Source organism: Thermobia domestica, chromosome 9, assembly GCF_964235325.1.
Source record: "Thermobia domestica chromosome 9, izTheDome1.hap1.1, whole genome shotgun sequence".
Classification (NCBI taxonomy): domain Eukaryota; kingdom Metazoa; phylum Arthropoda; class Insecta; order Zygentoma; family Lepismatidae; genus Thermobia; species Thermobia domestica.
The window spans coordinates 26,180,676-26,207,216 of NC_137462.1; the positions used below are offsets into that span (position 1 = coordinate 26,180,676).

The 26,541-nt window shown below is 36.7% G+C and overlaps 1 protein-coding gene across 1 annotated transcript in view; it reads right to left on the reverse strand.

Moving 5' to 3' along the window:
* The window catches only part of Prp19 (pre-mRNA processing factor 19), a 41,898-nt gene extending 16,084 nt beyond the window's left edge, over positions 1-25,814 (reverse strand). The window contains exons 1-6 of the mRNA XM_081770785.1: positions 25,566-25,814; positions 18,103-18,252; positions 14,727-14,868; positions 12,523-12,661; positions 8,229-8,423; positions 1,516-1,701 (exon numbers count right to left, since the gene is read on the reverse strand). Coding sequence (XP_081626911.1) covers positions 1,516-1,701; positions 8,229-8,423; positions 12,523-12,661; positions 14,727-14,868; positions 18,103-18,252; positions 25,566-25,584 — 831 coding nt within the window. The 5' untranslated portion in view covers positions 25,585-25,814. The remainder of the gene's footprint in view (positions 1-1,515; positions 1,702-8,228; positions 8,424-12,522; positions 12,662-14,726; positions 14,869-18,102; positions 18,253-25,565) is intronic.
* Between the last annotated feature and the right edge of the window lie 727 nt (positions 25,815-26,541).

A 26,541-nucleotide genomic window follows, 5' to 3' on the forward strand; every position in this document is an offset into this window, starting at 1 on the left:
TACACTTCATTGCTGATAATTCAACCCTTGCACATTTAATGTTTCTAAAAATTAGTTTGTGCAAATTACATATACAAACTGCCACTACATAGTTAATAAGTTTCATTTCTAATATTAAAATTACCACAGATAATTTCGCGAATAACAATATGTACCAAAATCAGTTAACCAAATCACATACTTCTTATAAACTCCACATTTTTCTCTTGTTGCTATTAAATTTAAAAAGCACTTATTGTCAAAATTATTTAGTTTAAAGTACATTTCATTATGGATATACGAGCTGTGTTAGAAAAATAATGATATTTTGCGATTTTTAACAATTTCTTTCTTTTTATAAATCAAAGTTATGCCCTTCAAAACAGTCTCAGTGGGCAGCTACACAGAGATGGAGGCGTTGTTTCAATTTTACTTACGAGTGCTGAAAGGCTTCTGCTGGCTCGTCGGTTACGCTCTTCTGAATATTATCCGAAGTACCAAAATGGCGTCCTTTCAAGTGCTTTTTGAGCAAGAAGTCACAGAAACTGAGATCTAGGTGAATAGAGGGAAGCACAGGAATGCTTTCTTCTGCAAAAATTCGTTGATGAAGACTGCCGTGTGATATGTTACGTTGCCGTGGCGCAGCATTCAAGTGCGTGCAATACCTGATCTCACACGCGGTACCCTTTCCTCTCAAGGACTTCCGATAAAAAGTTTGATTGACAGTCTGTCCTGATGGCGCAACTCCTTGTGGACAATCCCCAACTCTCAAAAAAGTAAATGAGCATCAATTACGAGATTCGTCTTCCATTTGTTTTTGGCCTCCTAAAATGGACTTCTGCCCGAACACCTGTGCCTCGGATAAGGAATGTTCTTCATAAACACCCTGTAACGAAGTAGCGGATTCGCTAAACTTTACACAAAATTTGATGGCACAAACTTTTTGCCAATACATTTTCGTAATGCACCTCACAGACAACTTCACCTGAGAAGCTCTCAACAATTGTGTAGCAACTGGAGCAAGTTCAAACTTGTCCTGAGTCAACGGCGAGGTTTCACTTAACTGTTGTGTGAAGATGGAGGCAGCAGCGTTGTCGGTTCATGCACAGTCTTACCAGTCTCATTATTTTTCTAAATAACCATTCTTGAATGTAACACAATTGCGAGTGATTCCGATAACGCAATGTAAAATGGGATAATTTTATTATAGTTAGCAACCCTGCATATATCGTTAAAGTGGTGAAAGTGATTGAAAGAGTACTAATATAATATAATTGAAAGAGTACTTAGGCGGGATGAGAGACAGGTGATTCAGATGGCGATTCTAGGACGCCACTTCTCTACAGAATCAAATAAAAGGCGAACTCCAGAAATAATAATAAAATATGATACAATTCATACAAAAGCAAAAATTAAGGGCAGTTTTGAAATCTTCATTGATCACTTTTTTTCCCAAACCTTCAAAACAATCTTATACTCAAAGCTGATAAAAGGAAATAGTGAAATTAGAATATATTGTTGCTTTTATGTACTTACCTCTTCAGGATGGTAAATAACTCGCGTAACTTTCTTCGTATGACCCTTGAGAATAGCAACAACTTGTTCTGTGTCTTTATTAAACACTGTCGCATTTCTATCATTACCACCTGTGAGAATTTTACTTGTATCTGCTCCGTGAATATCCAAAGACAATATACCAGGTATACCAGCACTATGCAAGCCCTAAGGGAATACAGAAGAACAAAATTTTTACACTACATAAAAATATATTAGTTACTAATAACAGAAACACTATATTACTTTTTAGAACTGCAGTAAGCGAAAATGTAAGAAATCCTTTCAAATTTGATGTAGTTTTACCTACATTAATAATTAGATCTAGCCTCGATTTTTCGCATATACGTAACAATTTAGCTACCAACACGTGAAACACTTACAATAAATACAAGTTTGTATATTACGGGTATCTGGCAACTCATTTCTGGTTTGATATGATATAGTTCCGAACATAGCGAACTTGTAAGTAAACATATGAAGATATAAATGTAAACTTTCAGATTGTAGTGTTCTACCATTACGCTAATTCTTTGAAGTGTGTCTTTGGTATTGTTTCAGAAGTGAATTTCAATAGTAATCTTTAAAAATTCGGCGACCGAAGTCCCGGAAGTGGTTTCTTATACCGAATAAAATCTTTATTTATTAATCATATTCCTGGGGCATTACCGGCTTCTATAAGCGTAAGTCCGTCACGTATGACGGTTGTTATCCCTCCGCGAGCACACTATTTGAGGAAGGAAGAAAGTAAGGAGCCTGGGACCTATATATTAGGCAGAAGCGCACCCAAGGTGATCCACCGGGTTCTGGCCCTCTGACCCCTTTCCTCAACATGCATTTGTACACTTTCTCAATAAAACTATACTTGCTTAACAGGGTAATGATTGATGTAGCATGAAAATTTGATCTAACACTTCATCTGTACTATTTCTCTTATAAAAACAATCTAGTTCTATCATTTTTTTTTTTCTGAAAATACACGTGGAAGTATTTTAAAATTACTTATCGTCTTTTCAGGTGCAGAATAATACTCGTTCAATACTACATAGACATCACAGACATAATGACTTGTACTACTGATCCTTTCCCACCCCCTTCCAAAAGCTTGGACACCTCCCAACAAACATTTCTGAATGCGCGCCTGATGTTAAGTACCATGCCGGCATTTGCCTCGTATGAACGAGGAAAACCCAGGAAAAAACCCATTCAGGATGATTGGCCTGAAAAAGGTGTTACATCTTTTCAACCGAGTGTCTCCACCGGAAATTGAACCCGGGACTGCTTACATCAAACGCGACTACACACACATCAAATGGAAAAACAAAAAAGTTCTAATAAGTTCTCAAAACGTCTCCACTCAGAAGTAAAATGATGAGAGGAAACTCTAATTCCGTTGATTGCATCTGTAAGATTTTTTACTAGATGGTTTCGGCCATTTAAGCTGTGGCCTTGTTCACCAAGAATGTTACTCAACCGCCAAAAATGTGAAACGTCACATTTTAAAACGCTCTGGCTTAGAACTATAGAAACTATCGCAAGCGGTTCAAGGAATTACATAAGGACTAGTATGCGCTCTATGTATATATCCATGTTTTACAATTCTCTGCTATCGGCGAAACAAAACTGTGTAAAGGAAGGTGGAGAACGGAGATACACTTTTACTAATTTCCTTTATATAAGTCCTAATTTCCTTTATATATATATATATATATTACAAATCGATGAAATCTTTTACAAGAGTTAGCGTGGAAAATAATTTTATCATGTTATTTTGCATTATATGAGTGTTCTGGACGAGTGCAGGCAGGCTTTAACTTACTTTCTCCAGGTACGTGAAAGCCGTTAATGCAATAAAGAAAAGGTGTGGCCAGTTTAGTTTCTCTGTAGCTCAAAATAGACGGAAAATTAGAAATTTGGAATGAAAGGACATGGTTTAATTATGAAACTATGCACTTTTTAATCTAACTGTTAAGGAGATAAGTCAAACATTTACTTTGTTGATTGTGTCTGTAAGAGATTTCCTGTTCTGTTTCAACCACTTATTCTGTGCCCTTGTTCACCAGTTAAGCCATTCACATGAAGATTGGATCACTTTACGAACACATTTTGTACTTTAGATGCAAGGGCTCTAAAACTGAAATAAGACAGCTTGATAAACTGGTTCTTTATGTAGATTTTTTAAACAACGATTTCTTTATGAAAGAACTGCAAACTTTACGTTTCTTTTGTAGACACTAACAATATGAGAGTTTCGCCGGGGAAATGTTTCTTTTTTTCTTGATGTGACATATACTTAAACATCTTTTTTTTTTCTTTTTTTAATCATTCGGTTTAACGCAGGGTTTGCCCAAGTGGGCCCAGCCCGAAAAAACTCGGTGGGTTTTTTCGGGTTGGACCCACCTGAAAAAATCCACTTTAAAACCCATCTGGGTTTTTGACCTATTTGTTAGTATATTATTGATACAACTAAGGTGATCAGATTTTATCAGATTTTAGACTTTCATTGGGCGAATTAGAGGCTTTCACGTTAAGGTATACAACAACATTCAACGTAAGACCTTTATAACGTTCTGAATGCACTAAATGATTTTTTTTTTTTTTTTTTTAACTTAGCTTGAGATAGTTATAGAACAAATTAATGTATGGATTATGCTTATAGCCTATTTGAAGTAAAATAATCAATTTTGTACTTTAAAAAATCTTTTCCGCGAATAGTATGCTCGTCGACTTGGCGGCACCGAGGGACATTATCACTCATACGCTTGACGAGTTTAAGGTCGTATGTGCCGGTACTAATAGTACATATGTAAATACATTAGTAAAACTATTAGTATAATTTCTTATCTTTGATGTAAAATACAAGGTTCTTCAACTAAAATTTGATTTTCCAACAACAGTAGTTTAGTTCAGTCATTAGTTACTACTTTTCATATAAGCACTCTGTAAAATCAACACCAACAATAACGTAAAAATTCTTGTCAAATTTAAGAAGCTTAATGCTCGGGGTTCCGAAGACTATGTAACGCTTACTATTTCAAGTGCTGAGTTCAAATTTCCGTACTAGTGGAAGTTTTGATGTACACGCCGTGAAAGAAGTGCTCGGGAAATTCCCGAATTAAACGCAGAAGGATCGGAAATGAATACTTCAACAATAAAACTATTTATTTTACGCTTAAGCCTGCCATACGTCCCGTAAAAAAAAAGGAATGTCCCGTTTTTGGACCCGAGTGTCCCGCGTCCCCGTAAATTTAGTCGGGACAGGGAAATGTCCCGTATTTTAACTCCGTTCCATTTCTGCTATCAATATCAGCTTATTCGAAAAGTGAAAAACAAAAAATTTGGACATTGGCTGGGAATCCTGTAATTAGTGAATTAACAGTACGCTGTTGCATGTAACAGTTTCGAGGAAGTTACAGCACCATCCTGTTCGACTTGATAGCGAGCGAAATTTGCAATGCTACTTTTCCCATTGCACTTGATGGAAACTCGGATACTCTCCGGAACATAAAAAAAGATGGCTTTGAGTGTTTCTACATTTACAAACACAGGAAAGATGACTAACCTTTTCTTCAGCAACACATTAGATAAGTTAACAAGAATTATAATCTTTTTCAGAGGCTAGGAGCACAGAATTGTGCTTTGGTCCACGTCTTAGAAAAATGTAAATCTGGTCCTGACAATTACACACGACACAAGGAGAAAAATCAGCTTTTCATCAGATTAAACTCACGAACGTAATTTTGGCAGATACAGCCATGGAAATAAATATTGCTCAACGCGCGAAAAATATTGAAAGTAGACTGTACCACTGATTAAAATCAGTTTTTCCTGTAAAGCATTTTTATAGCACATCTTAAGTTTTTAGGCATCTTCAGTCTATACAATTAATTGCAGGGTACGAACAGAGAAAAGCAGCTGCTGCTTAGTGAACTTTCGCCTATTATATTATTGAAAAAACATAAAATGAAATGAAATCTTTTTGTTTTAGTCTCATGGTTATGCCTGCTATGCTCAAGGTGACGGTAGTGATGAGAAATGAATGAAATGACGGAATGAAGAAAGTGGAAGGAAACGACAATCCCGAGAAAACCCACGAACAAGATGTTTGTCCGCCACAAAGCTCACTTGGCGCGAGCTGGGATCGAGCTAGGAACCCCATGCACTAGAGGTGAACGCTTTACCACTGAGCCACCGCGGCCTATTATACTTTTGTTCATAACCAGACTTCAGTTCTTTGCATTGTGTTGGAAACTTGAGGAAGGGGGGATCTGAGGTGTCCCGTATTCTCATGGAGAAAATATGGCAGGTTTATTTACGCTGGATGATGTTAATTTCATATAAGACATTTTAAAACATTTATTTATTTCATACAACATGAATTGTATCTTTGTTTTAAATTAATAGACCCCTTTTGGTATTCATATTTAGCGAACGTTAGTCAGGCTTCTGGATGACTTGATCTACATTTGTTTGTTTGTCTGCCGAGCTCCTTCATGGCTATGCGGTTAGTGTACGCGTCTGCGGCGTAGGACCCGGGTTTGCTTCCCGGAGGGAGCTCATGTGGTTCGGATTCCACGTTAATCAATAGGTCCCGTCTCATATAGCCTCGCTGCTGAAAGGGACGTTAAACACAAAATCAACTCAACTCGTTTGCTGCCTCTACCACACACAAAACAGGGTACAACTTTCGGCCTTTTAAGTTAAAATTTTCAGAATACAAGCACGAGACACACTAAATTTCCTGTATAGACTTTGGCGGCATACCAACGTAAAATATCAAAATGGCGGCCTTTTTTTCAAAACAGCAAGTATCCACGCTACGAAGCGCAATTTTCAGTCTTTTAAATTGAAATTTTGACGGTGGAAGCACGAGATATCTTAAATTTGTTGTATAGATTTTCTCGGCGATCGAATGTAAAATTTCAAAATGGCGGCCATTTTTCAAAACAGCAGTAAGTAGAAAATTGTTGCAAGTGGTGACAATGACAATCTTGAAATATAAATCACATTTTAACACTTTTACCCCAAAGACATTGAAATATTTCGAAAAAACCCGAAAAAAACAATTAAACCCGAAAATACCCGAAAAAACCCATATGGGCCCAGGTGGGTTGGGCTTTTTCAAAAAAGCCCGGGTTTTTTCAAACCCTGGTTTAACGTCCCACGATTATGCCCTTAAGGATAAGGGAGACGATGATGGAAGAATTGGTGGAATAAGAAAACGGGAGGAACGAAAGTACCCCGAAAAAACCCACGGACAGAAGTTGTCTACCACAAACTTACTTGGCCGGAAATTGAACCAGGAACCCCAAGTACCAGAGGTAAGCCTCTACCACTGAGCCACCGTGCCCTCTAAATATCTGTTCAGAAATTAATTATTGAGTATGTGTGATAACAGAATTATTGAGTATGTAACCATTATAATACATTAAAACTGAAATTCGCTCACGTTTAACGTTAACACGTATGTGGTGATATGATTTTCATGTGAATGACTTAACCTGATGTGAACAAGCCCACAGAGTCAGTGGTTACAGCCATATACAAAAACACTTACAGACTCAATCAACAAAGTGTTTTACTTATCTCCTTAACAATTAATTATGGTTTAATTACACAGATATAGTATTCACTTGCATACGTCAAGTGATATTCCTAGAGCATAAGGTTTTATGATACATTAGACTACAATACGTGGGTGATTCAGAAAGTAATGTGTCCATACCCACTACTTGGCCAACCTATTGCCAACATTCTGAATTGTTTATCATTAATGCACTGATGTTTAAGCTATAGAATGTCACTTGTTTCACCTTCCTATCTCTTCTCGTTCAAGATTAATGGAGCACTCCATGGCATCCAGAGGTGACGTCCGGTTGAAACAACGGGCTGTCATTGAATTTCTGACTGCGGAAGGTTGTGCGCCCAGAAACATTCATCGCCGGCGACGAGTCGTCGATGCACCATTACGACCCGGAAACGCCCAAAAAAAATTCCGAAAAAAAAAATCAAAGTTGTCCTATCTGCTGGCAAAGTGTTGTTGACATTCTGCCTCATCCTGCCTATAGTCTGGATTTTGCGCCCTGCGACTTTTGGTTCTTCCCCAAACTTAAGGATCACCTTAAGGGCCAACGCTACAGTTGTGACGCGGAGGTGAAAGCAGCAGTTCGGCTTGGTATTGCCAGCAGCCACCACAATTCTTCGGCGACAACATGAACCGTAAAGGAGACTATGTTGAAAAATGACATTTGCAGCTGACACTGCAAGCTTTCCATTGATATCTATATCGGTGCTATCTGTCAAACACAAATAAAGATATAATCTTGGAGGCATTGCTTTCTGAATTACCCTCGTGTATAGGTGCACTCTCCAAGTTCGGGCTGATTTGCCCCATTAACTTTAATCGATTTCAACCTCAAACACGTGAAGTGATTCAGAAGTTTCAACGAATAAAAATTAAATAAATGTATATTGTATCAAATGATAGAAGCTCGCTTCCAAAAATTCAACGAACGGCGTTAATTTAATTAGTTTCCTACTTGACTCACAAGCCTGAGTAACACCAAAAATTCCGATTTCCCTTTGGGAACCACACAGGATCATGTATATCAAAGGAACGCTCGATGATTTTCGGCTATATAGGAACACACCATGTATATTTTAGAAAAAAAGCAAATAGATTTTATAGTACTTACCGGATGCGAGGCCAATGTATGGTATGTTCGTATCATATCATGTGAAACTAGGTCTTCAGGTACAGTTTTTCCCCGTTTCTTTCTCTCCTGCGTAAGTACAGTGGCCTTATCTTGAAGCTTCTGAATAACCTCTGGCGTCATTCCAGCCTGTTCAGTAGGTTGGTTAGCCACTCCACCGGCTTCCACAGCAATTGCCTACAAAACAAATTGATATTAACATTTACAGCAACAGAATATAAACTAGAAACGCGTCAATTTAGACAATCAATGATATTTTGCATTCAATCCAAACTCCAGACCGTTTATTCATTGGGTGGTACATGGTTAACATATTGATTCCCAATATCCTGTTTCTTGCTTCATAGATCGCAGTTCACTACTTCTTAATTTTTAAACTGAAGTATACCTCAATGTCCTCTAGATCAGGAGTGGTCTATTAGTCGGATGGTAAGTCGTGAAACGTAGCCCGCGGTGGTTTGTTCTTTCACTATCGAATTCAATGTGATATCTCAGCAAAGAAATATGTAGATCCTTTTCTATAGCTTTAAATAATAATCTCTATTCTCTGCAATCATTGTATAGCTATTTTATGCAATAAAATGTATTAAATCTAAGGATGTTTCATTCATTCATGATCATCGTAAGGTATTACAGTCTTCCTTACTTTTATAGAAAAAAAATGTCAATTCTACTCCTTTGAATCAAAATATCCTCCTATGCATCATTTACAAAAAGATTAATTTCTGAGAAGTTAGTTGTATACGTCAATAGAGTCAATCTGAGGGATTTCTGAATATGCATTGTCGTTATGCGCCGCGGGGAGGGAGAGAGACATGGAGATGTAGGCCTCTATTTTAATAGTAATCATACTTTATGGCGTTCGGGTTATTTATAATTGGACACCACTGGTCTATATTTAGATAAGTACGACCAGTGATTTTTGAAATTAAAAGCCGTCCTCAAGTTAAAAAAGGTTTGCCACCCCTGTTCTACACCAAAGAAAACAGATGACAAATGCAAATAAACGACTGCGAAAGAGTTGGTTAAATGAAACAATTGAAACGATCCCGAGAAAACCCACGACTCTAATAATTTGTTTTACGTCCTTGTGGAGCACGAAGAGCACGAAGACTATGGGTCTGTTCCATAACCTGCACTTTACGTAAGTTCCGACCTACGTCTAGACCCAAACCGAAAGTCTATGCTTTTAGCGTGTGCATATACCATAATAGACAACGAATAAACTCTTCTTCACCATAGAATCTCACCTTTACGAGAGCTGAGTTATAGAACCACGCCACAGATCTGGCACGAAGAGTGTAGTCTATCACATACTCACATGGTCTAGCACTGAACACTCACATGGACCAGATCTTTCAAACCAAAGGTGAGGGTTTTATCATTAAGAAACTATGGCAACCAATTTTTAGTCAAGCACCTCAACTGTCATTGATTGGTGAGTGAACAAATATTCTGACCTCATCAAAAATAGAATCAAGAACATTCGCCTCAAAGGAGATAATCTCATAATTCAGATACGTCTGCATGCATCTGTACAAATCACACTTTAAAGTAATGTTTCACTTTCTCATACCTAGCTTGAGACCTCTCCTTACACATACATCAAAGCACCTATCGCGTAGTAAGAAAAAATAGAATGTGTATTTCATAACAAAAACTGAGAAATATAATACAGTAATATAACTAATACGCTAGATATAAGTTGCCACTTAACCTGAAATTGTTATATACGTAGTTATTATATATATATATATATATATATATATTTAAAAAAAAAAAAAAAAGTATTGTCAACACTACAAATAAAAACGATATTAAAAGCAACGTTTCTTATTCAACAATTGCAAGTATGAATTTCCACTATTCTAAATATTTTAATAATTGCAATACAACCAAATAATATCCTCTTCTTCTTCCAAATAAACACATATACCACATAGCTGTAATAGTCTTCTCCCAAAAAGAATAAGACATGAACAAGATACACACACCTTAAAAAAAAGAAGAAAAAAAAATAAATAAAAAGAAAAAAACTTTTGTTAAGTATATGTACCTTGTTCATGACTAACAATTTTATATTTTTAATGATTAATAAAGTAATTGAATAGATTATATAACATTATGTTTGCAACAAATTGAGTTCAAAGTAAAGGAAGGAGCCGTGCTTTGTCCCTATAAGGTACTCCTTTCACGAAATGTATATCTGCTCATTCTATTGTAAGATAACGTGAAAAAATGTCAGTTTCACAACGAACATTAAATCCCGCCTCTACAAAATTCTTTGCCGTTAATTTGTTATTTGCAAAATGAAGTTAACAGTTAAATACATAGAGTTTTTAGGTACTACTCACACTTTGTTCAACACCAAAACTAAAAATTTATTTTTATTATAATTAATCCAAATTTAAAAGATCTTAACTTGTATCCAAGAATTAAATATTTTATCAAACGGTTTCGAGATAAGGTATAGTCCGGAAACATTGTAGTATGCATATGCAAGGAACTGAAAAGAAAAATAGTAAATAAAAGCCAAAAGTAATACTCACATTAGTATTATCATTTAACAATATGGAGAGCTATTTTAGTGGACCATACGCACCTTCTCTTTTAGATGTTTTTTTCCTTACACCCACCATAGGAGTCTTGCCACCTTGCTGGGGCATTTTCCTGGAGATTCGCGTCCAAATGTTCTTGAAGGAAGTTAGATTTTTCGTTGGTTCTGGTCTTTTTCGGTACTCGGCTTTGCAGAGGGCCCAATATTTTTCAACCGATCTCGCTTGAGGAACGTTAGGTGCGTTGTCTTTTATACAACGAAGTCGATGTTTTTTGCTTTCAGGTAGTCGGTGACTTTACTGGCGTAGTGACATGTTGCCATGCCCAGCCAGAAAAGGACATTACGATCGTTGATAAAATGAAGCAATCTCTTCCTAATGCATTCATTGAGATAACATGTGCAGTCGGTCGTCAAAATGTAAGGTGCTTAAACCCTTTCCTCAGCGTCCATTGCTTCCCATATCAGGTATTGCTTGGGAAACCTCGCCTTGGCCTTGAATTTGAATTTGTCGCTAACGTGTGTTTTGTGTCGGCACGAATAGTACTTACGTCCCGCAACATCATTAGGGTCGACAGGACAGTACGTCTCGTCATCAATCACTAGTATTTTGAATGACGCTGAATCCAATTTCTCTCAGCAATTTTGCGAGTTTTTTTTTTTTTTTTTTTTTTTTTTTCACGTATGTTTTGTTCTTCCGTATACTTTGGAGCCACTTTTGCTTTATATGCTTTGAAGTCCAATTTCTCTTTTTTGATTCTGTGTATGGTAGCAGGCAGTAACTTCAATTTTTGGACCTATTCGCAGACAGAAACACTGGGATTCTTCAAAAGTTCCAATGCAACTTTCTTCACTACTTGTTGGTTCATCAACCACGCCCGACGACCTGGTGGCGTCTTGTATTTGGCACTGCCCGTGTCCTCAAACCTTCGTAGAATACAATAAAAAGTATTTCGGGCAATTCCTTCACTGATGAAATGGCTATACGTCACTTTCCGATCTCTGTTACACACATTTTGAAAGAAACGGCAGATTCTTTCTGCGTTTTTCTGCCCACTTCGCTTATTCATTCCCACACCTTAAGCACTACATAAACATGACTTCACACTCTGCAAACGAAATTCATTCTACCATCTATTTGCAAACTCAAACTGGTTTCGCTTCGCTTTATCACGTATTACGCGCTTAGTTCAATCATGCTACAATGTTTCCGGAACAGACCTTATTCGCTAACATCTTAATCAATTACTTCTACTCGTTGCTACATTGGTAGGTTCCTGCTTCCAGTGGAAACTTTCTCGAAGAAAAAGTCAATTAAATACTCACTTCTTAAACTGAATTTGGCTTGGAAAAAAAAAAAAGTTATAAAATTGATATGCTTTTCCCTTTGTTTCATTGTGCTGATAGGCTCAGAAAGTCCATCAAAGGTTGATAAGTAAGGATTACATTTACTTTTTCCTCTCAGAAATAACCACACATAGCAGGAACCTACCCATACATTTTCAGTTCAGTAGCGATTAGAAGCTATAAAGTATCTGCTAACATTTCGAAACAGTTTGACAATAATTTTTAACACCCGGGTTCGAGTTACATGTTATATAGTAAATATTAGCAATTATTATTATTATTATTGATTTCTCGTTTACTATTTTTAAGGAAACAATTGTTTCTTAAAATAAATACTTTCCCGTAAGTATCAACGAAAAAAATAAAAAAGATTACCGGTTGTGGTATGCCTGCAGGATTTTGAGTGATACCAGCTTGTGGTTTCAAAGTAGCCAAGGCTTCTCGGGCAGCTGTTACTTCCTTTGTGAGACGAGCAATTACTCTGCATGCTGCATCGTGCTGGTACAAGGCGTGGCTGAAACAAAAGTTGAGAGATGCTAAAACAGAATTTTCATTTATTGCATATTTTCTTCCTTTAAAAGAAAGAAAAAAAAAAAAACTAAGATAATTTTACTCCTACTGGTCTTCAATCTCTAACGAAACAGTTTTACACATATTTTGAATTTTGAATTGATCGACTGTAATTAAAAAAAAAAAAAATGAAAAATGCACTGCCTGAAGGACAATTTTACTTCAGATCATTGGCCAAAATATCAATCAGTAAATTTGATATAATGATTTGCCAAATTAAATAATGTCCTTGTTGACTCGTCAAAATATTTTCTTCGAACATAGTCCAACAGACAGGAGAAAAAAAATACTACATACCAATATCCAACGTTCATTACTTAAAAAAGTTCTATTCACATCCATGTAAGGTTAGTCGAAATGTCCTCCAAAATTATGTCCAATTTTGTTACCATATTTGTAATTTACGCACAACATACTTCAATTCTACTGAATTTATAAATCATCACTAATTAGAATTGTGATACTAATCTTTATAACTTGTATGCTTCCTATCAAATTTCAAACGTGCCTATCCTACTCTATAATGAGCAACTACAGAAAACTATCGGTAGCAATATTTGTACATATCTCACGCATTCAACTGACGAGCGGGATGAGGTCATGCCACCAGGAAGGAGGAATTCTTAGGAGGCAACACCTATACACTCAACAGATGCAACCGTAATATTGCTTATGTCATCTATACATAAAGCCTCTAATGTACGCGTATAAATAATTAAGCTCTTTTTTTTTTCTACTAAGAATGAACGAATGAATATATAAATAAATTTCACAACGGGATCAAGCTAATACTAAGCATGTGCGTTAGCTACTTGTTGCAGAGGGGCGTTCAATATATTTTGAGAACACGCTTGTACTCATCTTCAATGTATGAAAAAATAATAAAATAAATAAATAAATAATAAATAAAATAAAACACGTTAGGAAAATGTAAAAGTAAAATGAATTAAAAGATAAAAATGTTATAAAACTTCTGTAACCATTTCGCTATATGTCCTTGGATACCATTGTGGTATGGGTAAGTGCAAACGTCTACTCGAAATATATTGATTAAAAATATTCTGTTAGTCATTGTAAAGCAGTAGAGGCAAAATAGTCCTTCCCTTTGTCTGAAGTATAACGTCTCTCGGTTATACTTTAGGTTCAAGGAGATAAACAGTAAATACAAATGAAAGATGCTGACGAAAGAACTGACAGTCAAAATAATACGAGGAGACCCTTGAATATGATCTATCCAACACACACTTAGAATTAAAACAGGAACTCTTCATAATGATGATAAGTGTTCTACCATTCCCCATTTGAAGTCCAATGTATAATGCCATATTAAGCTATACGTACACGTCCCTTATAGCCTCGGTGAGACAAGACATGCTGAACTACAATCAATGAAGGGGCTCAGTGATCGAGTGCTCACCTCTGGTGCGTGATGGTGGTGGTTTCAATCCCAGCTCGCTCCAAGTGAGCTTTGTGGCAGACAAACACCGTGTGCGTAGATTTTCTCGTGGTTCCTCCCACCATTTCGTTCATTATCATTATCACAGTCTCCCTCAGCTTCTGAGTATAATCGTGGGACGTTAAACTACTACACATATAAATGACAACCAAATTTGTACAGAATTCCTACAAGAAGAACTACATTGACGAATGATTATAAATACTTAAACTCAGGAATGCTTCTATATATTTATTAATACCGAGACTTTCAATGGGAATTTCTACCTCCGTCAAATGAAGACGATGGTGATATAATTATTACATAGACACATATTGCTGTTTTAATCACATCACATAGTTTCCATGTGAAAAAACATGGTTAACTTTATCGATACGGAAACCTCAAAGATTCATTACTTGAAATATAACAAATAACCGATGCAATTTTTATTATAGGTCCCATATCGTATTGGCTTGGGTACCGCCACGGCAATTAAAAAACTATGAAAAAAAAGAAAGAAAAAAATTAAACTTATTCATTTTACAAAGTCAACACATTCAAATAAGCGTACCTAAGTTCTTGTCGTGCTGTCTGTAACTGCTGTCTCAGTGTGAAGCTATGCAACATCACAGCGTCCCACTCATCTTGTAATGCTTTTAAAATGGCCGGAATACTGGTTGCCGATGGCGGCTTTGGTTTTACAATAGGAGCAGCTGTAAACAAAATAATTTATTTTAAAAAAAAAATAAATAAACTATATGTACTGAAGTCATGAAATATCCCTGTTATCGCAGAAAATTTCATTTGTACGTTAATAAGGTACGAGATTCTTGGTGTTTCTAAATTAAAATTAAACACCAACATTGTATTTCCCACCCCACTCCAAAAAAAAAAAAAAAAAAAAAAAAGTTGTGATATGTAATTAAATTAATTCAACCCTGTCTGAGGCTTTCACCAGCAACTCTTCTCTCGATGTTATGCTTATTGTTGATCACCAAAGATTTTCATATTACGCACTTAGTGTATATAGCAATGTAAGCTTCGGAATAAAAAGATTACTTTCCGGTTTAAGTTCGATCGCAACATTTATCCAATTTTCCATGCTATTGAAGAACCAGGCAGATAAGATGATGGCCACTCCGAGTGCCGTACAGAATTGAAGACTAACTGTAGTGAGAACCTGGTTAAATTTGCACAGTAAGTATCCTTCATTTTCATATACGGTGATGAAACTTTGTAGTTATAAGGCATGCGCAGGACTAGAATTAAGGGAATCTAAGTTAATACTATTTTAAAAATATAAATATACAGGAATTAACGTATGCTCAAAACATTAAAAAAATTAATAAATAAATAATGATATGCTTACACGGAGACAAGAGTAAGGTGATCCCTATAATATTGTTATTAACAATCGATCCCCACTTAGAAAAAGTTTGAGAAACGCTACTCTAGACTGACTGACTCCTCTCAGTATCAATCTGGAAACCAGCTACTCCAATAAAGAAAATAAATTTTTTATTTGTTTATCAACCTTATATTTCACTTACTTTTTCTCCTGCGAGCACCTTTCCGAGGAATTTACCTTAAGTAGATTAAGTCCAGCAGAAATTTACAACTGTGTGTAAATTCTACTGTGAAAAAAGTAATGAGACTGGCAACACTACTGGCGATCTGGCAACGTTGTGTCTACCGGCCTGTGCTAGACAGGTTTGTTTATCCCTTCCACTTCCTCAGTCCGAGTTACAACTCCGTACAGCTAACACATTATTTTTGACAGCGCTATCAGTGAAGTAGTGTTTTTGTTGTGTGTTACAGAAATGGAGCATTGAAATTTAGAGCAACGTTGTGCAATAAAGTTTTGTGTTAAACTTGGTGAATCCGCGAGTGTGACTTGAAACAGGCCTATGGGGAACATTGCTTATCAAGAGCACAAGTTTTCCGCTGGCACAAATCATTTTTGGAAGGTCGAGAACACGTTGAAGATGAACCTCGCTCAGGGAGACCTTCAACTTCAAAAACTGACGAAAACGTTGAACGTGTGAGGGCTCTTGTGAGATCAGACCGTCGTTTAACAATAAGAATGATGAGTGAACAGTTAAATTTAAACACTTTCACTGTACATCAAATTTTGACAGACGATTTGAACATGCGAAAGATTTGTGTCAAAATGGTGCCGAAAAACCTCACAACTGAACGCCCCGTGTCACACGGCCATTTCCATCAGTGAATTTTTGACCTCAAAACGCATTATTGTTGTTCTTCAACCCCCTATTTACCTGATTTGAGTCCTTGTGACCCTTTCCTTTTTCCGAAATTGAAACATGTTCTAAAAAGACATCATTATGGAACTCTGGAGAACATTCAAAAGACTGTGACCGACCAGTTAAAAGCCATACCAGTTGAAGACTTCTAGCGCTCCTACCAAGAGTGGGAACAACGACTCCGCCGGTGTATAGCTGCCAAAGGGAACTACTTTGAAGGGGATAACATTGTTGTTTGGAAAACATAAAAACTTTAGTTAGTGCAAAATCAGTCTCATTACTTTTCTAACACACCTCGTATATACTTCGTCACATATATTCCAATAGAGACAACTTCTCATACTTCATATGCACAACTCTTACAAACTTCAACAATCTATCTAGCTAGCTATCTATATAAGTAAAAATGAAAGTGACTATGTTTGTGACGTAATAACTCTTGAACCACTCGACAGATCTCGATCAAATTTTCAACATAGATGAGGTTCGGGTCTGGGATGGTTTTTATCATTTCACTTTGACAATGCAACTTAGGAGAGGGCGAAGGGATATATATATATATATATATTTACCGGTACCGGTATATATATACGAAAATGACCCATATTAATGTTGAATCCATAGTTTTCCGGGTTGCTGAGATGAACAGTGACACTTCCGTTGCTGTTTAAATCCAAGTTGAGCCCCGCAGCTTGGGGGAAGGGAATATTATATAAATGATCGAAAATGACCGATATCAGAACGCGCTTCAGTAATAGTTAAAAGTGACTCACTAAGGGAACATATTACTAATTTTTCTTATTTTAATCCAGCGAAAGGGTAATTGACGATAGTTAATTATAAAAATCCATTAACAAGATATTAAGAAAACTAACGATGTTTTGCTATTGTTATTAAGATGCGTAGCCAATCTCTATAGCTCACAGCCTGTAAGTGCATTTTTATAACTGCTGAAGTTTGAAGAATTGTGCAGTAAACAGCACTAACATGTCAATTCCTCTGAAGATGCTCACAGAAGAAAAGTGAATGAAATACGAAGTTGATAAACAATTAAAAATACGCAAAATACAGCAAATCATTTATTTATTTATTTTATTAGACATAATCTCCATGAACAATATTAAAACTTTACGTACCACGATAAGGTTTTTATGTTGTTTACGCAAGTTATGTATCAAAGAAAATACATATTTTTACCTTCTGAATTAAAAGAACAAAAATCTTTTCATACCACCGCAAAAAACGTACTTTTAAGACACGAATACAAAACAGGGATTGACTATTATGTTTCATAACGCCGTGAATAAAAATCTTATTTTGAGTGTCTCTGTAAACCCATTTTTATAATTGTGTGTGAAATATTTAAGAATTTTGCAGAGAAGTTGTCTCCATACGAATATATCAGAGAAAGGAACATGTAAATTCCTACTCGATTTAATCTCTAAATAGGCGACAATGTTCGCAGAAAAGAGTGAGTGAAATACCAGGAATCGAGAATAAATAAAAGACACAAGATACAAAAAACCGTTTCTTATGGTCAAAACTTTAACGTTAACATGCTTTTCGAGTTCCCATGAAGAATCGATCTTATATAATATTACTCACCTGTACCCCTTCGTATTTTAACATGCAATACGTAAAATAGCAGAGTACTCTAATTACTGCAGTTTAACATTTACTTACTTTTCAGCTCGATGAGCATATCAGATGAAAGTTCCTTTCCATTAATAGGATCAACGCCATTCTCTGCAATAAATTTCTCCACAAGCCGTCTTTCGAACACTGCTCCTGACACAGGAGAAACTACAGGGTGTTCCGGAACTTCATTTGAAACTAAAAGAAGAAAAATGATTACAATGTAATAGTTTGGCAAGTAACACTGTGCAACATAAAATTAGCCCTTTGCATAAAAATATGCATATCTTATGTACTTTTGCAAGTGAAAATCAAATCTGTAATTACTTTTTGTGTAGGACATACCATTTTCTTTAAATAATCGAAAAGTGTCTAACTTACTTGAAAAGTTGATCTATGAAGGTTTTTTCTCTCTCTCTCTCTCTGTGTGTGTGTGTGTGTGTTTGTTTTTTTCACAGGTGGGTATAAAATGCTTCATGAAATGAAATCTTTCAGTTCAACGTCCCACGTTATGGCGGTTAGGCTAAGGAAGACGATGATTAATGTAAGTGAATGATGATGGGAGAATTGATGGAATGAGAATATCGGAGGAAACGGAAGCACCCCGAGAAAACCCACGGACACGATGTTAACCACCCTGGCCGTGGATCGAACCAGGGACCCCATGCCTCAAAAGTAAGTGCTCTACCACTGAGCCACCACACCCCCGAGATGTGCTAAAGAAGAAAATTATTGCACATAACTTCCATTATGTACGTTCATATAAACACTCCTAGCGGAATATGCTGTTTATATAGGACTGCTTATCCTCTTATCCACATGAATTATTTGTTCGTTGCATAATAAGAGATTTTTCTTCACTAGTTTCTGATATTGCATCTCACTACTTATCTTCATTGTAGGTTGTAACCCAACTGATATGTAGTAATAAGCATATTTACAAATTTGTGCTGTGTAACAGCGCATAGCGCTGAATAAACATTTATCTAACGTGCAGTGAGATAAAATTGTCCTGTATGTGCAAAATGAACATGATCTATTTGTTATATATGCTGTGAACTTAAACTTAAGAAAAAAAGTCAGTCTTAACACCTGTAGTTATAAAGGCTTTTTAACTGTATCTGACTATACAGCTCAGCACCACGCGTATGCTGTATTACGTGTTCCACGAAGAGGAAGTGACTACAAGGATAATGCAGTGCTATGAAATTCACTGTTTCTATGGTTTGACAAGAACAAACAGACCATGTAACAGTTTGTTACTTTTGATTGTCAAACGTGAAACCGTAACCATCTAATCATTAGATGATTCAGAATCCTAATTTAAAATCAGCCATTCGACCAATTTCACATAATGAAAATCTTTCAGTACCTAAAGCTCCAGAACAGTACATCACTGATTCAGAAGATACCTCAGACGTCCCAAGCAACTGGGAAGTCCAAACTTTCAGCCATTTACCGCCCAGTCAATGGTACCAGTACTTCATTAGATCACATAAAAAGAGTTTCACGATTTTGTATGGGAGTTAAATCTTTCTAAAACAAAAGCAAATTGTTAGGTACCAGATTTGAAGGTTAGAACTTCTTAGTTATAAATGTTAAAATAAGTTATTTTAGAAAGTAGAAAATGGAGGTATGGTTTATTGCAAAAGTGTAAATAGCTTATTTCAGCCTTTGACATAGGAACCTAATCCCGCTGACTGACACTTGTTTAGTGATAGCTCGAAGTCATGTTTCTCCATATTGGCAATGCCCATCGATCTATTCGTGAAACACATGCTTGTCATACAAAAGAACCGTATGCAGTATCAAGTGTGATACTGAACTACAACGAATTCAATAAATTCAAATGATATGTGTGTGGGAGACTTAACTTATTGGTATTTCATAAAACTGCTATAAGGATACACGAAATACTTTTTTTTTTTTTAATGTGCGTGGGAAATGGCAAAACAAACCACTAAGTCTGTAAATACTGACCACGAAGACAATATTTCACTCCTGGCACCAAGAACATATTTTGTAAACCAACTGCGAATTCTCAAGATGTCCTTTTGCCATTATTGGTTTGACTGCAGACTGATTTTGAGGATTTTTGTTTAAGCAGATCTCCTAAACAGAGAAGGTATAGGTTTTACGTATCTCAAGAAAATATTCCCAAATTTAAGCGAAGAAAAAAATTAAAGAAGAAGGATTTGTTGGTCCACAGACTATAGCAGTCATGCAGGGCATATCAAGCTAAAGTCTTCGAAACTGAGAAATTACCTTGGCTGGCATTTAAATTGGTATGCTCACATTTTCTTGGGTATGTAAAAGATGAAAATTACGAAGTGTTGTTAGGAACATCACGTAAAATTTCCAACTCAATTGGGATGCAACATGTAAATAAAATTACATATTTTACACTCACATCTGGACTTCTTTCCTCCAAACCTCAGTGTATTAGTTCGTGATAAATACGGAGAACGGTTTCAACAGAACACTTCCACTTTTGACAAGCGCTACAGTGAAAATGAATTGAAAGTGTGCTTGCACAGTATTGCTAGTCTGTCATCAGAGATTCCAGGAGAAAAAAAAAAAAAAAATGAAATCTTTAAGTCTTACGTCCGACGTTTTGCCGGCTAGGAAACGAGACGGTGATGATGAGAAATGAATGAAATGGTAGAATGAAGAAAGTGAGAGAAAACGGGAGAACACCGAGGAAACCCATGCACACGGTATTTGTCCATCACAAAGTTCACTTGGTGCGAGCTGGGATTGAACCAGGGACCCCAAGCACTAGAGGTGAACGCATCCACTGTTTGTAATCTCTAACTTCTTACGCCACCTGCAGAAGTTCCCTACACATTAGTCAGGTTATTCTCCCATATTCAAGGAGCAATAAGCTCTTTCAAACAAGGCATCACTGTAGCTATGAAGAAATGGAGGGTAGAGGTCTAAAGAAATATAGAAAGAATAAAACCATGTTCAATTTGATTTGACTATGACTACTTTCCACCAGCTATGCAGAAATAAATGCAGATGTTTCAGATGCGTGTCAACCATGAAGGCATCTGCAACACGCTTACCAACAAGAAGTTTTGCGTTACTTGTATTTCGACTGACCACCGGATCAGGAGTAGTACCTATCTCAAAAGGAGTTTACACCAACAAACACAAGACAGAACTTCTAAAAGTACACAGGTTCCACACAAATTCCCCATTTTCTCAATATAGTCCCTCAGTAATAGGGTAACCTTCAACCGCGGCGGGGCTTATCGGAATTTAAGCCGCACATCGCATCAAGATGGAAGAACAATGGCACGTCCTTCTGTTACAAGCGACTGAACCTCCCATTCACATGAACAACTACACCAGAAACCTTACTTGCCTATACTTTTAAAAAGAAAGAAAAAAAAGTGGATAAAGCAGCCACACGGTTAGAGATCCTGCGAATCTACGGTACCAATTCCAGTCTCTTGATAACAATCCCTGAAAATGAATGCAATAACGTCTCCAATCCAAGCATAGAATGCAGTCCGAGAAATCTTTTTTGATTCTGAACTTCGCCAGCATTTTTGCAAGCCATTATGGTTTTATGAAAATGGACCGTATGTAGACTGAAAATACAGAATATATACCTGACATAGAGCAGATTGAAAATAATATTGACAAAAAGAATAATCTTTCCCATTAAGATATATATAACATTTTTCTTTAACTCCGAATAGGAAATGTAATCACCACTAAGCCTCCCGTGTACGAACTCCGTCCTACCCACAGTCACTCGTAGCGCCCATCAGTGAGCCTTCTCGCTCCAACTTTCTCTGTTAATCGCCTGCTTTTGCGTGCCAACGTTCCTTCAGGTTTTCGCACTTTCATGTAAGCTCAAGAAACAAATCATTCGTACATCATACTAACTGAAAATGAGACGTAATTTATGAGGATAAGACTTCGTGTAAATGTAAATAATAAGCGAGCTTACCGAGCGAAGTAGTTCAAGTGGTAGAGCGTTGGCTTCACATTCGGGAGGTCGCAAATTCGATTACCGCTGCCGACCATCCTGACAGGTTTTACCAGGTCTTCCTCAGTCCTACCAGGCAAATGCCGAAATGGTACACTCAAGTCCAAAATGACTGTCGCATATCTATAGCTGCCTTCTTGTAAGAATATGATTTGATAAGGATTTTGCAGGGTACTTTTAATACTGATACTATGTGTATAATTGGGAAATGTAAGTTTCATAGGAAAAGAATTACAAATATAAAAATTAGAATGAGTAAAACAAAATGTTGCTAAATGGACGAGAAAGTTAATTTTCCCGTTATATTGACCTTATTTACTGCTCTTTTGACATGAAATTTGCCACATACATGTTTTTGCCGACCATACACATACTAACATTATAAGAAATACCGGGCGAATTCGTTATCTAATTATATTCCTGCAACAACATATTTATAGACATGCGACAATAATTTTGATATGAGTGTACCTACTAAACAAGCCCTGGCCGATACCTTTACATTGTTATTGTTGTTGTTAAATATCCAGTATAAAATGGCCTGCGAGCTGTATCTGGTGATTGTTAAATAAATAAATAAGTAAAATAAACAGGTTACGACAAATGAAAAACTTAGCACGTACGAACGTGCACCCTTTAAAAATCTGTTAAAGGATAAACCTAAGAAATGTTAACTGCATGGATAGAGTCAACATACTGAGAACACATTATAATTTTAACCTATCTTTTTTTTTTTTTTTTTTCGATCTTCAATGTTTACAGTCGCATATACACAACGAAAGCTTAACGGTGCTATCTCAGTTTATGGGGGCATGGTTTTGTAAAATTTACGGAAGAACCATGAATACTGATTTTGAAAGAAGAGCATATGTGGATTCACAAATTTGAATATATGTGGATATTACCTGTAGCATGCGTTAAACGCAAGAGTATGAAAAATGAAATGAGATCTTTGAGTTTTACGTCCCTAGGTTATGCCGGTTAGGCTAAAGGAGACGGTGATGATGAGAAATGAATGAAATGGTGAAATGAAGAAAGTGGAAGGAAACGGGACCTCGAGAAAACCCACGAGCACGGTGTTTGTCCACCACGAAGTCCACACAGCACGAGCTGGGATCGAACCTTAGACATCAAGCCCCGGAGGTGAACGCTCTACCACTAAGCCATCGCGCCCCCTCGCGAGAGTAGGATTTAGTTTTCTGGGCTTTCGGCAACCAAGGCCATCCCTCGGCGAGCACATAATCCGGGCAATGGGAAGGAGGAAAGGATTGGGGAAGAAAGGATGCGGCCTGGGACCTTTAGGTTAGGTACCACCCCGGCATTTGTCTGTTGTGAATGAGGAAAACTCTGTAAAACCTCATTCAGGGTGGCTGGCCTGAAAAAGCGTGTTACACTTCTTCGACCGAGTGACCTCACCGGGAATCGAACCCGGGACCGGTCACACCGAAGGCGAGAGCGTTAGCGACTACACTACGTAGGGCCACTCCTCGGGAGAGTATCTAATATAAAGTCTGCACTTGTATGCATATAAAAAATGTATTGTTAAACATGGAATCGATATTAGGGAGTGATGTAAATCGTGATCCTTAATAATCGAAGTATCCGAAAGGTGTCCAAGAAGTGTACGTCTCGTTCCGGTGAAAGGCCCGAGGTACGTTAATGTACTAGCAGCGATAATAGTAACCGAGAATTGTTAAGATATGTCGGAACTGACTGATGTCGTGTTCAAATATCACAGAAAATAAAAACATTAACTTCAATTACTTGACGTAGGAAAGGATAAAATATCAGGGTTGACTGCTGTATCGCCGGATCAATTTTAGAAAACTAACCAGATGAATTGGATTATTTATTTTGGTTTATGAGGAAGAGTGAGTGAAAGTCAGGTGAGGAGGACAATAGTTGAAGTTAAGAAAATACTTGTTATTGTTAATTATTTTCGATGACGTAAGCGACACTATATATGGAGGTGAAAGGAGCTATTTAGCGAGAGGTACAATTTGTATATTTTATGGGAAAGACAGGTGACATATCGTGTTAGAGTTTTATCGAATTATACAAACATAAAGAGTATCAGTTGTTGAAACTGTGTGGAAGGTATGATCTACTAAACAGGCGAACAGTTTATCGTAAGTGTAGAAATGAAGAGGAACATCTAACCAAACCTAATCTAAGCTAATTTAACACATTTCGGTACTTTTTTTTTATTTTGGATGGTATTTAGTATCTTCCCCAAAAGCTGTGCAACACATAAGTAATCCTCGTTTATGCGTATACCCACCGCCGCTGATGTGCCTGCTCCCTACGGACGCACTTCTTCGCTACCACTCAGGACCCCCTCATGCGCTACTCCCCCAACTCGCTTAGATAGCCCCCCGCCAAGTGAACTTTGTGGTGGACAAACACCGTGCTCGTGGATTTTCTCGGGGCTCTCCCGTTTCCTCCCACTTTCTTCATTCCACCATTTCACTCATCTCTCATTATCACCGTCTCCTTTAGCCTAACCGGCATAACCGTGGGACGTAAAACTTAAAGATTTCATTTCATTTCATTTCGCTTAGATAGCATTCGTGCTATTTCGTGACCACCTAGCACAAGTTGGTTCGTCTTTTAGGGTTAATTTTATGTCATATATTCACACTGATTTCGAACAATAATTACTTCTAAGTAAGCTTGGGTCACAATATAGTATTTTGGGAGAAAAATTAAATAATACTCTTTTTTCGTGTGGTCCGGCGGTACAGCAGAAATGCCAAACACACAGATTCGAAGCAAATCCTCATCTTCAATTTCTCATATGCATATTATATTTTTGCAAGAGTGTAAGTTACTAAAATATGATGTTACGTCAGAAATGCAACGGGCATATGACATTAACAAAAGGAAGTGAATAAGATGGCTTAATACTGTACGGTGGTAAAGTGAAACGTGAAATAAAAGAAAGATTCGAAGTGAAAAGGTGCAAGGAAAAAGAAAGATGTGATAAAAATTCCACTGGAACATACGTTAGTTGTTGTCATATGTGCTTCACGCGCATTCCCACCATCGCTTACGCGCCTGCTCTCTATAGACACACACACTCACTAACGATCGCGACCCCCTGCTGTGCTCCTACTTTGAATCAATTAGATACCATTCGTGCTTTTTAGGGGCCACCTAGCAAAAGTTGGTTTGTTTTTATACTCACCCCTCTTAAAGTGAATCTGCACCCTTTAATGCAACTCCTCCCTTAAAAGAACACTACCTAAGATAGTAAGAGTCCATTTCCTTACGAAACTTTACAGTGTAACCACATTTAAATCACAAATGGTATTAAGACATCTTGATCTAAAACCACAAATTACACTTGCGGCATGCGAAAATACAAAATTATTTTTTTCGTATAGTAAGCAGTATTCCTACCAGATTATAATTTTAAAATAATTTTTGCTGATGTTTTCAAATTCTTACTATAAAATGGCATATTATTTGAGTATACAAATGTGAAAATACTAAAAATTATACTCACTCGCACACGATAGCGACATTTTGCCACCGCTGGATTCCCCTAAAACAAATGAAGGTTTTGAATCTTTGTATTCTTTTTAGCAACTCTCGTTTAAAAATGTGAAACAAATAACATATATAACTTATAATGAATAATTCTTCATTAATTTTTAAAAAATTATTTAATCAACAATATAACCTCCACATTAAAAAATCGCAAATGAAGGTGGTGATGCTGGTCTGGAATATTTCTTCTCATGCCAGAATAAGTAAGCACTGATAACGATATAAATACGTTACTCTACGTTTGTTAGTTGCACTTTTGACCATTGTCTAACACCTAAAAAACAACTAAAATAGTACTTATAAACAAATATATACATGGATACAAAAAAATCGGCATTTATATAGATAGATAGGTAGATACTGTACCAAAATTCGTGTAATTTTCTAGAGCACTGGCAGAAGATGAAGTTTTCCAACTATCAATGTGAAATTTGGCATTCTTATTGAAAAATCTCTGAATTTTTCAAATTTCAAAAGTAAATTAGAGAAAATTACTGTTTAGCCCCACTTTTGGGGGCATAAACACAAAAGTTCATTATCCTTATGGGAGATCCAATGTTATATTTTGGAGGCAGTTTTCTCCAATAACTATTGCCAAGGATTTTGGTACAAATGTTATTTGATACAAAATACAATTACACTCATCCACAATGCTAGTAGAGTTGTCTCAAACATTATTTCGGTAACACTTCCCCTTTGGAGGGCAGGGGGCATAAAAAAGTGGTGGGTGGAGTGTTACCAAAATCCCAATTTTTATTTTAGGAACGCCAGTAAGCGTAAGATTCATCACAAATACCACAGAACTAATATTCTGATGCTCCATACATGTACCGGTAACTTATATGGTTCTACAGCCCCCCATCCAATAGTCACATTACAAATTCAGCGTAATTATTTCTTTCATGGACATACGGGAAAAAACTATTTTGTTT